The following is a 15,036-nucleotide window of genomic DNA, read 5'->3' as shown; positions in this document are numbered from 1 at the left end:
AAGCCTAGTACTTATTCTATCGGTCTCTTTTGCCGAACCGCTAAGTGACGGGGACATAAACACACCAGCATCGGTTGTCAAGCAATGCTAGGGGGACAAACACAGACACACAAACACATACACACACACATATATATATACATATGTACGATGGGCTTCTTTCAGTTTCCGTCTACCAAATCCACTCACAAGGCTTTGGTCGGCCCGAGGCTATAGTAGAAGACACTTGCCCAAGATGCCACGCAGTGGGACTGAACCCGGAACCATGTGGTTGGTAAGCAAGCTACTTACCACACAGCCACTCCTGCGCCTATGTTCCTCCGAACCATTAATGATGATGTTGATGACTTTAAACAGGAAACAAGAGAAACGATGACAACAAGAAGCTTCCATTTAGAAGTTCTGATTAATGTATTTATTTATATATATATACATACCACCTGGTACTTGGTCCTATCTCGAAATATTTCAGTCCTCTCAATTGTACCTAATTTGATGGGTCGCACCCTAAAGTATCAAAACAAAAAGAAGAAAAGTTCTGTAATATCAAAAACATCAACTTAATCTAAATCCTGTTCCTAACATAACATTGTTCCCTTAGGCAAGGTACATCATTCCTCTGTCATTCTCACTTTTATGCAGTTCATATTATTGTAGCAGTGTCTGTTTGCATACTAGTTCTATCATGTGACTTAATCCAATGGTCATGTTGTATGTGCTATTTAACATAGGTTACCAGTTCCATGTCAGAAAAACTTGACTAATCAGTTCATTTAAGGTTTCTCGAAGTAGAAGGTAACACGTGACAATGGCTTCTTTTCCTTCACTAAATGTTTTTCTGATGGAGATCCTTATTTTACTTCAATAATATACTTCATCTGACTCATTGTAATGACAACAAAGATTGGATTCCCCAACTATATTGTACAACATCACAACTTCATCTGCTGCAATGGCACATACATAGAAGAAAAGGCTCAAAGCAGTAAAAATACATTTTGAAGTGGTGCAGGAGGTGTAAGTCGCATACAAAATGCATTACAATATTTGCATATCTTCATATTCTGAGTTCACACCCCACCTAGGTCAATAAAATAAGTAAGAACCAGCCAAGTAATCGGGTTTGATTTAAGCTATTTTGATAGCAAATTGCCTAAAATGGCTTCCATTTTAAAGTGATGTAAATTAAAAATCTTCTTTTGAAATTTCATGCTAATTTATGTTTCAAACACCAGCTTTCAAAATTAATTGAGACAAAGGCAGTAAATTTCAACAGAAATATGGTAATAAAAGAGTTAATCATTTGTTCCTTGCAGACCATATCTGATGCCAAGTTTGAACTTTGAGAATGTTCAAAATGTCCTTCCAGTTCAAAATATCCTTATAGTGGCAAGCTTGAAAGTGCAATACAGCTTACAAAACTTCAAATATTCATTAAAAGAGGTTGAAGCCTCAAACAAGGTAAGTACCAATTATGATAACAATGTCTCAAGATAATGTTCAGGAAACATCATCTCAATGGTATAACCAATCTAGATTCCATAAGCATTAATTTACAATCAAATGTAACCCTTGAGCATTATAAGACCAAGGGAAAGATTTAAACTTTCATATTATAGTAGTATTGTATGTTTGTTGATGTTTAGTATATCGTGCGACTCAGTTCAATGGTTATACGATTGATGCTACATGGCTACTAGTTTGATATAGGAAAAACTTGGTTATTTAGTTAAATAAGGCTTTTGATGGTAAAGACTTCTTGTGATTATGGCTTTACTGGGAAAATACTTTATTGTGGGACTACATTAATTGTGGGTTTGAATAAATAAAACTTTACATGAGTTATTATGACTTTGATAAAATAGGGACATCCTACCAACATACACTTTACTTGTGATAGTTGAGGTGAGCCACATTAATGTTAATAACACAATAACATGCACAAATTGAATTATGGAAGGAAATTCTCTAAAGTCACTCAGTTTAACCAATATAGCAGCTAAATCTCTATCAGTAAAGTTTTTATCAGTGAAAGTATATCTTCTAGTGGTTTGGGTACTAGGCTTCATGTGATAAGGTCATAGGCTTGATTCCTGGATCACCTGACATTGTATTCTTGAGCAAGGCACTTTATTTCATGTGCTCCAAGCTATACAGCGGTGAGTACCAGCCTAATTGCTGGTGCAGCTCTCCCCACCTCACACTCTTGCTGTCGAATCTTTGATGTTTGACTTGGTTAAGAGTAGGAGTGTTGAGAGTGTGTCTATGCTTGTGACTACATAGGTATTAAAAAAACAATTAGCAAAAATCCAGTACAAACTGTTGATCATACTTGCTGATAAACGAGAGCTAAGCTTTATATTCTTTAACCCCTTCAAAATGAAGACTTGATGCTTTAAATCTTAAATCTTAAGACAGCTTGCTACAAAATAAATTTAGATAATCATGGCTACCTTCAAAAGTAGTTGTTTCAGTCATATGATACAACAATTATACTCTCCTGGTGAATTAGCAAGAATAATGACAGCATTTAAGGTGTACCAGATAAAATCTTGTCACAGTGTGTCACACTGAATACCCCCGAGAACTACGTTAAGGGTACACGTGTCTGTGGAGTGCTCAGCCACTTGCACGTTAATTTCACGAGCAGGCTGTTCCGTTGATCGGATCAACTGGAACCCTCGATGGAGTGCCAACAACAACAACAACATCCAGCCGGGATGAATTATAACCTTCCACAGTAAGAAGGCAGTCATCCCTGTAGAGTCCTCTTCCAATATAGGAAAGTTAAGTCTTAATGTTGTACAGTAAATAGAGTCCGACGAGGTCAGTAACTTGAATGGGGTTCATGGAGCTCATGGTCACACGCACACACACATTTCCCCAACATGGGACAAGGGAGGAGAATCAATCAATGTCCATTAACCCATTTGTGCCGAAATGTTTCAAGTGAATGAAATTGTCTGAAAATTAAGACAATTACTACTATTTTGACCTAAATAACAACTGCAAAAATTTCATTGAAATTCGTTTGATACAGGCTGCATATGCGTTAAGAACATGTTTCATTCTTTGATACAGATCATACACAAAACACAATTTGTATCAAGTATTTGCTTTATACCCTTATAAATTAAGTGTCAGTTTAAAAGGACGATCGATCGGCATGAATGGGTTAAATAAGTTATAGCAAAGAGAAAAAGAAATAAATAAAGAATTTGATCAACAAAAATTAAATATATCACATTTCGTACATCTGCTCTATTTATCATGACAAGTCATATAAGGGTCAGCTAGAGAAAGAACAAGTGGTGGAGACTAAGAGAGAAAACTTTGCTTACATTTGTGTTCGGATGAGAATAGTAGCAACTCCAATTCCAATGCCAATAATTAAACCTAATTCTATGGTGGTGAGAATAATTGCTAGAAATGTACCAATCCATATAACCTGCAATGAAAAAAACAGGAATATTTTGATAACTGAGATGACAAAATCCTGCCAGTGATCATCCCTGGTTCTATAATACAATATTCTTGTTTTAAAATAATATCAATAATTCCCATTAAAATAAACTTAATTCTATATTGCTACTGATGTTTACTACAAATATACTAACCCATCTAGGATTCTGTACAGAATCCTAGATAGACTTCATTAGATTCTTAATGACCTCACTCTCTGTGGTAATAAAATAATGATAGGAACCCTTACATACATAGCTTGTCAACAACATTCTGTGATTAAATATGTATCCTTTTGAAACAACAGACCTCTTATATAGGATACAGTCAGTAACATCTTAAGATGAGGGCACGCTGAGCTGTTACCAAAATCCCCATGAGTCTAGACAAACATTCCTATGCTCGTCTATGTATGCTGTGGCTTGCAGCCAACAGCTAATGCTACAAACCCTAGGGCATTACTTTTCCCCAGGAATTAATAGTGCTGTCAAGGTGGCTCTAGATTCAGTAAAGTATCTAACTAGCTTAGTTACATCAAATTGGAATCGGAATGAATTACAGTTGACATGAACTTGTTGTCATAAACAATAAGTCCCTTACAAAACCCAGTGTTTCCCACCGGAGCAGTGTGATGTTGGGGGTAGGGTGAGGATTGACAAAAAAAAAAAAGATGGACAAATTGCCATGTTTAATAAAAGGAGGTTATTTGGATGCAAACTCTATTTTGTCTACTCCTAAATATAAAAGTGTGAATGTGTGGGTGGATGGGGTTAATTTCTATAATATTCTGGTGGTGGTAGGATTGGTAGAGTTGAAGGTGGTGATGGTGAGGATAGTGGGGCAAGGTATTGGTCAGTTTGAGAAGCACAGCCATAACCCATTGTATCATACAGGCAAGTCTGTGTATGCGAAGGTAAGTTAGTGCATGCAAGGTATGACCAGTGAATGTGAGGTAATAGGAGTACGTAGGATAAGTGAGTGAATATGGGGAAAATTAGGGTATTTGTGCTAAGTTAGTGAATATAAGGCAAGTCAGGGTATGTGGGGTAACTCAGTGAATTTTTGGTTGTTGCAGGTGTTGTTTAGCATTAGATCAGCCTTTATGAACAAGCCTTTGAACAAAGAGACATTCCAACCATGACCAACCCATTTTTTCATTTTCACAACTACATTGTGTCTTATCTAGGACCACACTGTTCAATGTGTTCTTCCTATTTAGGTGTGTGATCTGAGGGAACACTGATCGCTATTTCTAGCAGGTCAGGCATGTGTCTAAATGAATGAATTCCACTGCTATGTTGTAAATCAATTACTTTGATCTAGAAAGCAGATATAAGAAATACTTACACAGTCACAGGGGCTGATACGCCATAATCGTTTTAATGTACAGATCTCTTTCAACATTGACTTCAGGGATACCAGGATGATAGAGGACAGGACACACTTTGATGAGAGAAAAGACGGTTGCAACAAGTTTATAACAAAGATATTAATTAAAAGTAATATCATCAATGTTTTAACCATTTGCCGGCATGGGTCAGACAAATTACAGCTGTTACTTTACATATATTTATGATTACGCAAAGAAAATATCTATAAATTATATATAATGATAATATATAATAACTCTCTCATTTATTTATTGTTATTGATATAAAGATTATTCAGAGTAACTAACAAATAATGGTCCTTATTTATGTAGTTTATTGAAGGGAGAACTGTGCAAATTAAGATAAACAAAACAACATGAATATACATATATACATACATATATACACATATATATACATACCATATATACCCACATTATACATATACATATATACACATACACACACACATATATATATGTATATATAGATAGATACACACAGACAAATATACATACAAAACAAATACATGCATATATATATATATAACTATATACAGACACATTCTTATGCATACACACATACTCATAGATATGTATAAATTATAAAATTTTTTATATGCACATACATATATACATACCAGGGACGTGCCGCCTGGGTAGATAAGGTAGGCAGTTCTTACCCTGAATAAAATAGTTCGATAGTAACATTTTCCTTTTATGGCAGAATATGCACCTAATTCAGTAAAACTATGAAAATTACTCTGATTATTATGCTGAGAAGATCCAGAACTTGACTGAAGATAGAAAACTCTGAATGATCTGTCCTTGTTTTTTCTTGTCCTTTTTTTGTATCATCTAGCTGTCTGGATGTTTTGTTGTCACCTGTTGTGTTCTTGTTCTATTTTTGTATTCTTTTATATATATATTTATATATATTTATATATATATGTACACACACACACACCTCACAGAAGCAAGGTGGCTAAGTTCCTTTCAAGCGTTGGGCCTCATGGAGGCAAAGTGGCTGAGCTCCTTTCGAATGTTGGGCCTCACAGAGGCAATGACCAAGACTTTTGGCATTATGTAGTGCTTGAGAAGAAAACCCATCAAACCCAGAAAAATCACAGTTGTAGCAGATACTGGTGTCATGAAAATGGCACCCATTACATTCTTGGAGTGGTTGGCATTAGGAAGGGCATCCAGCCATAGAAAACCATGCCAGATCAGAATGGAGCCTGGTGTAGCCTTCCAGCATGCCAGCCCATCAAACTGTCCAACTCATGCCAGCATGGACAATGGACATTAAATGATGATGATGATGATGTACATTCTTTTATTCTTTTACTTGTTTCAGTTATTTGACTGAAACAGTTATTTGGTGCTGGAGCACCACCTTTTAGTCAAAGAAATCAATTCCAGGACTTATTCTTTGTAAGCCGGTTACTTATTCCACCAGTCTTTTTGCTGAACTGCTAAGTTACAGGGATGTAAACACACCAATACTGGTTGTCAAACAATGGTGATGGGAACAAACACAGACACAAAGACACACACGATGGGCTTCTTTCAGTTTCCATCTACCAAATTCACTCACAAGGCTTTGGTCAACCCGAGGATATAGTAGAAGACACTTGCCCAAGATGCCACACAGTAGGACTGAACCTGGAACCATGTGATTGGGAAGCAAGCTTCTCACCACACAGCCATGCCTGCGCTTGTTGGACTTTTTCAATTTTTGGTTACCAAATCCACTCACGAAGCTTTGGCCAGCCTGAGGCTATAGTAGAAGACAGTTGCCCAAGGTTCCACAAAGCAATTTAAAATAATTTCATCACAGATATTTTTTTCCAGTGGTGCTCATGACCTCCTTTGCAAGGCCTAAAAAACTGGTGGAGTGAAGGACAAAGGTATCCTCAAACTAGAGACCTGGCCTGAATGCTTGCAGCAGAATGGATTTTTCTGTTAAAGGTATCCAAGATGTCAGGTGGTGGTGTTAATCAAGGTGATAGATTAAGTCTGCCACTCAAGAAAGCCACAACAAGATTTGAACTTGGAATACAAAGAGTCAGAACAAATGCCACAAGGTGTCTTTTCCAGTGTTCCAACATTTCCACCATTCAACCTCCCTGGGCTGGTAATTATATTCATTGATCTCAGAAGAATGAACGGCACAGATGACTTTGATGGAATTTGAACTCATAATGCAAGGATAAATACCACAAGGTAGATTCTAATGATTCTGCTTATCTGCTACCTTGCATGGAGAAATCATCATCATCATTGTCGTTGCCAAAACCACCGCCACCACCACCACCATTTAACGTTCATGTTCTATGCTAGCATGGGCTAGACAGTTTGAGAGGATTCAATGAGTTCAAGAAGTGCATCATGTTCCAATGTCTATTTTGGTGTGGTTTCTATAGCTGGAGGATCTTCCTAATGTCAATCACTTTACATAATATACTGGATACATTTTTTGTGGTACCAGCATCAGTGAGGATCTCATGCAGTCTGCAAGAATAGGATCTCTTTTGACTGAGCACAACGACAGTAGAGATAAGGGCAAATTTATACTATGGGATGAGGGGTTAAAGTGAGAGAGAAGGGTCCAGAAAAGCACAAGTTTTAGGAGAGAAAAATAACTATAAGACTTACATTTGGAAGAGGCCTCAGAAGGGGTCCAGCAACTAGAATCATGAGCAAGACAAAAAAACTTCCAAACAGACTGGCAATCTGGAAATGAGAAAATTCAATTTGTTGTGAAATCTGCCTTTCACAAACATCTTCATATTAACCCTAACTTTTTTAAAAAGTTTAACTTGACTTTTGAACCATGTATCTACAAAGAAATGATGCATCTTAGAAGAGGATTTTATATATTACTGTTTTACATTCATTTTTCCTGTTCTCACATGGATGAACTGTATTTTTTGTTTGTTTCTTTTTAAACAAATTCAGACATTTGTATATTACTGAGGCAATGTAATTTACTTCCAGATGTCCTTCCTATTTCTAACTTGTAAAATGTGAACATATTTTGTTTTTATTTGTCATTTAGTTGAAGGAGCATGCCCATAACTTCTGCAGTTAGATTTTGGAGAGTGATAAGGTTGATATTCAGGTTGAATATCTGACAGTTAATGTGTATATGTAAAACATGCATAAGAAGAAAATTCCAGAGAATTGGAAGCTTTGACAAAGAAGGAATGGGCAAAATTTTTTTGTGTAGAATTTGTGGAGTGAGACACAGAAAAAGAGTTGTGCACTGAGTGAGCCAGTGTGAAGTTGGTACATAACTTGTAAGTTCAGAAAAGTAGAAGCCATTATAGCAGAGTAGAAGGAACAGAATGAAGAAACTGCTTCTCTGTGGCTGTAGTGTGTTGGTTAGTGAGGCTGTAGTGTGGATAATCAGCTGAATAGCATTTTTGGATGTGGAATAGTGTGTTTATTAACACTATCTCATGACATAATAAGACAGTTCAAGCAAAAGAAATTGATAATGCTTAACTTAAAAGGTCCTAGTGAGAGAATCATAGATAATAACAAACCAAACAGAAGCCATGATATTCTCAGCTAATAATTATAACATTTATTTGTATGAAGTATTCTAGAATTCCTTTGTTTCATGAGATAATTAACAATGAATTAATGAACAGGTTAAGAATGTTCTTTGAACATTCTTAGTTTGAATGTAGGTACCTATAGACATGAATATATTTATGCATTTACAATAGGAATCAGATAGAAAGCATTTTATAAAACTTCTTTAGACATATGTCATTCTTTAGATATCTGTCATTCTATCAAACATTGTTAGACAGCTGTCATTTTATCAAATGTCATTAGACATCTGTCCTTATGTAACAACTTTCACCAGACATCTCTTATAAAACAGCTATCAACAGATATCTTGTTAAACACCTTCCATCAGACATCTGTCATAAAAAAAGCAATGATCAAATATCTCTCATAATACAATCTTCCCTCAGAACTTCATTAGACACCTGTCAGTAGGTACCTTTCATTGAGAAGTATTACTCTCATGTCTGGAACAGTGCTGTTGTTGAACACACACACACACACACACACACACACAGACATCCTACACCACATCCAGAAAAAGGTCACTGGAGTGATAGTTATAAAGTCACTCACAAACATGCCCCAGCTTCTGATTCACAAGCATGCTGTCTCCTCCCTCTGATTTTCCTGCCACTACTATAACTCTGCTCCTCAGAGCTGGCTGGACTAAGGTCACCGACATTTAGGTATTCCTGACCCATTCATTTCTCCTCTTCTCATACCCTTGATGTGTCCCCATCTTCAACCCTGTACTAATCACCACACTTGTCTTTGTTCTGCAGGAGGTTTTCCATTGAAATTCTCTCCCAGCTCATATCTTTGTCACAGGTATTGACCTGCAAATGTTCAAGAGGAATATTAATGGCATCAACCTCAATGACAACGAGAGTTTGTAAAAAATCCATGGGTACTGTCCCTTCCCCCAGACTCAGTAAATAAAAGAAAATTATGGAGTTTCAAACTTATATCCAATAGGATATTTCCATCATTGATGAGACCTTGTCAATTCTAAGGTGAGACAGCAATATGATGCTTTGTTATGTTTCTTATTATTGCTAGAATGAAAGTAATATTTACTTACCTGAGACTTACCCCCACTGGAAAACTGTACAGTTGTACGAGAAAGTGCACCAGCTGCAGTGAAGCAACTAAATACAGGACATATGATGTTGACAGCCCCATATGCAATTAACTCCTGCAAAAAACAAGACAATAAACTTCAGGTATAAAACTGGTAAATATGTCTTCTTCTTTCCAATATCTAGGACAAAGAAACTCACTGTCTACATTGGGAGGCCATTAAAATAAACACACCAGATTGTTCATTTACCTTGAGCTCCATGGCCACTAGTGGGTGTGCTTTTGGTCTACATCAGCTTGTTTGCTATGGGCCACATATTTGCCATGCAGAGGTTTTTGTTCAAATGCTTTTTACTTTGCCATTGATTTCACCTTCTTTGCAACAACAGTTGCTACACTTCCATCATGCTGTTCAATCTGGACATTATGCATGAATTCATTAGTAAATTTTTTGCTCTCCTTCATGACAGAATGAAGCTTCTTATGTCACTTGTGGTTTTTAACGAGGTTTAGCATCCAGTTGATAGATATTTCAAGATATTTGGCCAGTCCAATAGTAGTGGTTTTGTAAGAGATTTCAAATTCAATCATGCCTCAACTTCTTTGGACTCTGGGAAGGTAAAGATGATCTGTATCTGCCTCTGAGTGGTGCATCTTATTGCAAGTTGGCAGCTTAAGGATTTTCCTGTCAATCTTCCTTATTTCACTCATATTCTAGTCCAACACATTGAAACTGTAAATAACAACTGGAACTGCTAAGGAATTTATAGTAACACCTTGTTATGTGCATTTAACTCGGATCATTATTGTCTTTATCATTATCATTATTATTAAGGTAGCAAGCAGGCAGAATCATTAGCACGTGGGATAAACTGCTAAGTTGTATATTGTTTGTCCTTATGTTCTGAGTTCAAATTCCACCAAGATCAGCTTTGACTTTCATCCTTTCAGAATCAATGAAATAAGTACAAGTTGATCAATGGGATTGATGTAATCAACTAGCTTCCTTTCCCCAAAAATTTCAGGCCTTATGCTTATAGTAGAAAGGATTATTATTATTATTATTATTATTATTTGAATTCAGATACTGCTGAGATCAACTATGCCTTTCATCCATTTGATGTCAATAAATTAAGCACCAGTAAAACACTGGGGTCAATGTGTTCAACTAGTTCTCTTCTCCCAAATTTTTGCATAAACAGAAGAAATAGAAGATTGTAATGTTTACATGTTATTGATGTTTAGCCCTTGGCTCCAAGTCAGCCCTGATTGAGCAGACCTATGATTAAAGTGTTCCAGCATTGACCGTCACATATTTTACACAGATGCATGGCAAAAAAAGTATATTGGGCTATGTGGCCAGTTCCACATAAAAGCATCTGTGCTGGTGTTGTGTAAATGCACCCATGCCAGTGGCATGTACAAAGTATTCAGAACTGAATACGAAAGTGGTTGGTGTTAAGAAGAGCATCCAGTTGTAGAAACCATGCTACCACAGACAATTGGACCCCGAACATCTCCCAGCTGGCCAGCTCGATGTCAAATCCATGCTAGCATAGAAAGCGGATGTTAAACACTGATGATGATGATGATGATGATGTTATTGAATTTAGAAAGAGGTGGAGAGAGAGAGAGAGACAGACATAAGCTGGAGTAGTCATGCCTCTCCTCTACAGCAAGACACCTGTTCCTGTCACTTTATCCTACTTTAACCTCTCAAGACTTGACATAGAGTCACCTCCCTTAATACTACACCTCCACTCTGTCTAGTGGCTTCTGTAAAGTGGTTGGCATTAGGAAGAGCATCTGGCTGTAGAAAACACTGTCAAAGCATACATTGGAGCTCAGTGCAGTCATCTAGCTTATCAGACCCTGTTGAACTATCTAACCTATGCTTCACTTACCCCAACAGGTCTTCGCAAGTGCAGTTTATTGTCCAATGATTGAAGGGTACTCTTAAATGGGCTGGTTATATTGCACTGGCATAGGCCATGCTTACGGTCTCACTTGGCTTGCCGGGTCTTCTCAAGCACAGCATATCTCCAAAGGTCTCGGTCACTTGTCATTGTCTTGGTGAAGCCCAATGTTTGAAGGTCGTCCTTCAACACCTCATCCCAGGTCTTCCTGGGTCTACCTCTTCCACAGGTTCCCTCTACTGCTAGGGTGTGACACTTTTTCATACAGCTGTCCTCATCCATATGCAACACATGACCATACCAGTGCAGTTGTCTCTCTTGCACACCACAACTGATGCTTCTTATGTCCAACTTTTCTCTCAGAGCACTTACACTCTATCATGTATGCACACTGACTTTACACATCCAGCGGAGCATACTAGCTTCATTCCTTGCAAGCTTATGCATGTCCTCAGTAGTCATGGCCCATGTTTCACTGCCATGTAGCATGGCTGTTTGCATGCATGCATCATGCAGTCTACCTTTACTTCCCAGTTAGCCTTCTTTTGATATTGCTGCACCTCTTATGTGTCCATAGCATAGATTGGGTACATCTTATGGAGTTTCTACCTACGCCTTTTCTACAGGTTGAGCAGGGCCATCTACCTGAAGGGATTTGTGGTTTGTCTGCCTTGCTACTTATTAAGACTTTGGTTTTTGCTAGATTGACTCTAAGGCCCTTCGATTCTTGAATTCCTCTGTTATTACTTGGATGACTATGATGAATAAGAGGGGGCTGATCCTTGGTGGACTCCTACTCCTAACCGGAATTCTTCACTGTACTCGTTGCCAACCCTCACCTTACTGACAGCATCCCTGTACATGGCTTGTACAGCTCTCATTAAACACTCATCTATCCCTAGTTTCTGCATTGTCCACCAGATAAGGGATCAGGGAACCCTGTCAAAGTCTTTCTCCATGTCAACGAAAGCCAGGTAAAAAGGTTTATCTTTGGCTAGGTATTTCTCCTGCATCTGTCTTCCCAGAAATATAGCATCAGTGGTGCTTTTCCCTGGCACAAAGCCAAACTGCATTACGTCTAGACTGACTCTCTCCCTAATTAGTTGGGCTAAGCAGCATTCATATTTTAAGTGCAATTGGTGTGCTTCATCATTAATACACCACCATAACACAGATTGATGTCTGATTGGAAAAACAGCTTACCTTATTAGCATTGATGTAGTAGCCTTCTTTCCGTGCAATTATAACAGCAACAGATATTGACTGAGCAAAGGCTACAAGACCAATTATGACACTCTGAGAAATGTAATCTGCAGCATAAGAGATGTCAGGCATAACTGGCATAGGCAACCTGGAAGACAAAGGGAATGGAGAAACAAAACTTTATCAACAAGATAGGAAATTTTATAGAGTTTTAACTAAAAATAGGTAACATAACAGTAAATACATGTTCACCCTTTTGATACCAACCCACAAGAGACTGTCTTTGGTGCAAATTTCCTGCTTTAAAGTAATATAAATTAAAACCTATCAAAATTTTATATTAATATATGTTGCAAACACCTGCTTAATAATGAAAAAAGTTATTTTACTAAATTCATTATTTTCAAAAAGTGAAATGAAGGTGGTGTATTTCGATAGAAGTATGGTAACAAGCAACTTAAGGAATATTAGAACTGATAAAGTTTGAAAATATTTGGCTATTTGTTGGATCAGAGGTCACTGTTATAATTAGGGTTTTAGGGTATATGTCAAGGTGGAACCAATTTTGGATGTAGGTCTTGGTAGTCATAATAAATATTTAAAAGCAAACATCCAACAACTGAAGGAATAAGACTAAAAAAAAAAAAAATCCAGAGGAGTTGGGAACTTAGTGAATTAAATAAAGTGTAGTGTGTCTGAGATGAGTGTCACCTTGAGTGTCTGAAATGGGAAAAGTGTGATGTGCTTAAGTTGTGTGTAGCTCAATGTTATGTGACTAAGCAAGGGCAAGTGTTGAGTGTCTCTGAAGTGAGAAAAGTGTAGGGTGTTGTGGCAAAAAGCCAGTAGTTATGTGTAACTATGATAACTATACTGTGGGGTGGTGTAACTGAAGTGAGTGGAAATTGGAGTGAAATTATGGGGAATATGATTTAAGAATCAGTCAAAAATTAAGATGTAGTCCAATGTGTTTCAGGCAATGTGTTTATGGCAGAGACATTCAATATAACAGAAGCAGATGATATGACAATTCAGGACACAGACAGAAAATTTTCAAGGTAGCCTAAAATTGCTTTTGGAGCCTGAGAAACGAAAGGACCTTTCAAAATACAAGAGGGTTATCAGTTATTTTCTCCTTTTTAATAAGGGGAACCATCGGATATTTAAAGGCTTTCTCCTTGGTTTTCAGGGCCTTGGCTGATGTACTGTCTGAACCCCACTCTTATTAGTTTGGCTACAGGAGATTACAGTGTAACAGTAAAGGCCACAATATGTAGTGTAACAGTAAAGTCTACTAGGGTGTAGTGTAACAGTAACAGTCATTTTTATAATTATATAATCAATTTATCACATTTTCTGGAGCAGTGAAGGCACATGGCATAATGAATAAGATGCTGGGCTCATGGTCATGGGTTCGGTTCCTGAATTGGGTAGTGTATTATGTCCTTCAGCAGGATAACCAGCCAGAAATTGGTGTAGCCTTCTGCCTCTCTCCAGCTGTCACATCTTGAATGTTCTGCTGGGTTAAAGGCAGATCTACCAGAAGGATATCAGTGTTTTTAGTATATATATATAGATATCAAAAATAGTTAGCAAAAACATAGTACATGCTACCAGATGATAACCATATGCGAATAATGATTGTTTCTTTTGGGGGGGGGGGGCATTCAATGTACTATTTATCAAGTATGTGCATGAATGAGTACATACAGTCACACATTTTTTCTGTTTAAATATTCTATACTATCCCATCACAAAATATGTGTATGAATGTGTATGTATGTATGCATGTATGTATGTATGTATTCATGCATGCATGTGAGTGTGTGCATGTTTGTGTTTCCTTGATTTGACATCATACAAATGAGTGTCTGTGATATAAGCAGTGACGTCCATTTCCAATATTGTGCAGAAACTTGTGTGGTCATGAGCAAATATTACCTTGCTTGGAAACAGGTGAGGGTGGACAACAGGAAGGGCATGTAGATGTTAAAGCAATGATGAAGAGGACAATGATTTCTAAATAATAAACTAGTTTCTAAAGGACCAACAAGCAATGCCAAAGGATATAATTTGACTACAGATAATGAGTAACAAGACAGAAATATTTAGAGTTAACTAAACCTAAATATTTTTTTCCTTAATCAAATTATTTCTACTTATTGTGATTATTTCTGATGTTGAAGCAATTAAATCAACATTTTTAATACAGCATTAAAATTTTAATCTTACCCAGATGGAATATTTCCAATAACAACAAAGTTATTTTTCTCATGGAGTTTCAAATAATATGAGACAACTGTTGAAAAAATCACCTGCAAGCATATATATATATATATATTTGTGTGTGTGTGTGTGTATACATACATACATACATACACACACACACACACACACACACACACACATATATATATATATATA

The 15,036-nt window shown here is 37.0% G+C and overlaps 1 protein-coding gene across 1 annotated transcript in view; it reads right to left on the bottom strand.

Moving 5' to 3' along the window:
• The window catches only part of LOC106880913 (sulfate transporter), a 43,694-nt gene that overhangs the window by 14,068 nt on the left and 14,590 nt on the right, over positions 1–15,036 (bottom strand). Inside the window, exons 5-11 of the mRNA XM_014931080.2 lie at positions 14,845–14,927; positions 12,616–12,763; positions 9,498–9,611; positions 7,490–7,567; positions 4,810–4,905; positions 3,342–3,448; positions 438–507 (exon numbers count right to left, since the gene is read on the bottom strand). Coding sequence (XP_014786566.1) covers positions 438–507; positions 3,342–3,448; positions 4,810–4,905; positions 7,490–7,567; positions 9,498–9,611; positions 12,616–12,763; positions 14,845–14,927 — 696 coding nt within the window. The remainder of the gene's footprint in view (positions 1–437; positions 508–3,341; positions 3,449–4,809; positions 4,906–7,489; positions 7,568–9,497; positions 9,612–12,615; positions 12,764–14,844; positions 14,928–15,036) is intronic.

Source organism: Octopus bimaculoides, chromosome 7, assembly GCF_001194135.2.
Source record: "Octopus bimaculoides isolate UCB-OBI-ISO-001 chromosome 7, ASM119413v2, whole genome shotgun sequence".
Taxonomy (NCBI): Eukaryota; Metazoa; Mollusca; class Cephalopoda; order Octopoda; family Octopodidae; genus Octopus; species Octopus bimaculoides.
Note: the sequence above shows the minus strand (reverse complement) of the source record. Positions and strands in the feature narration are given on the sequence as shown.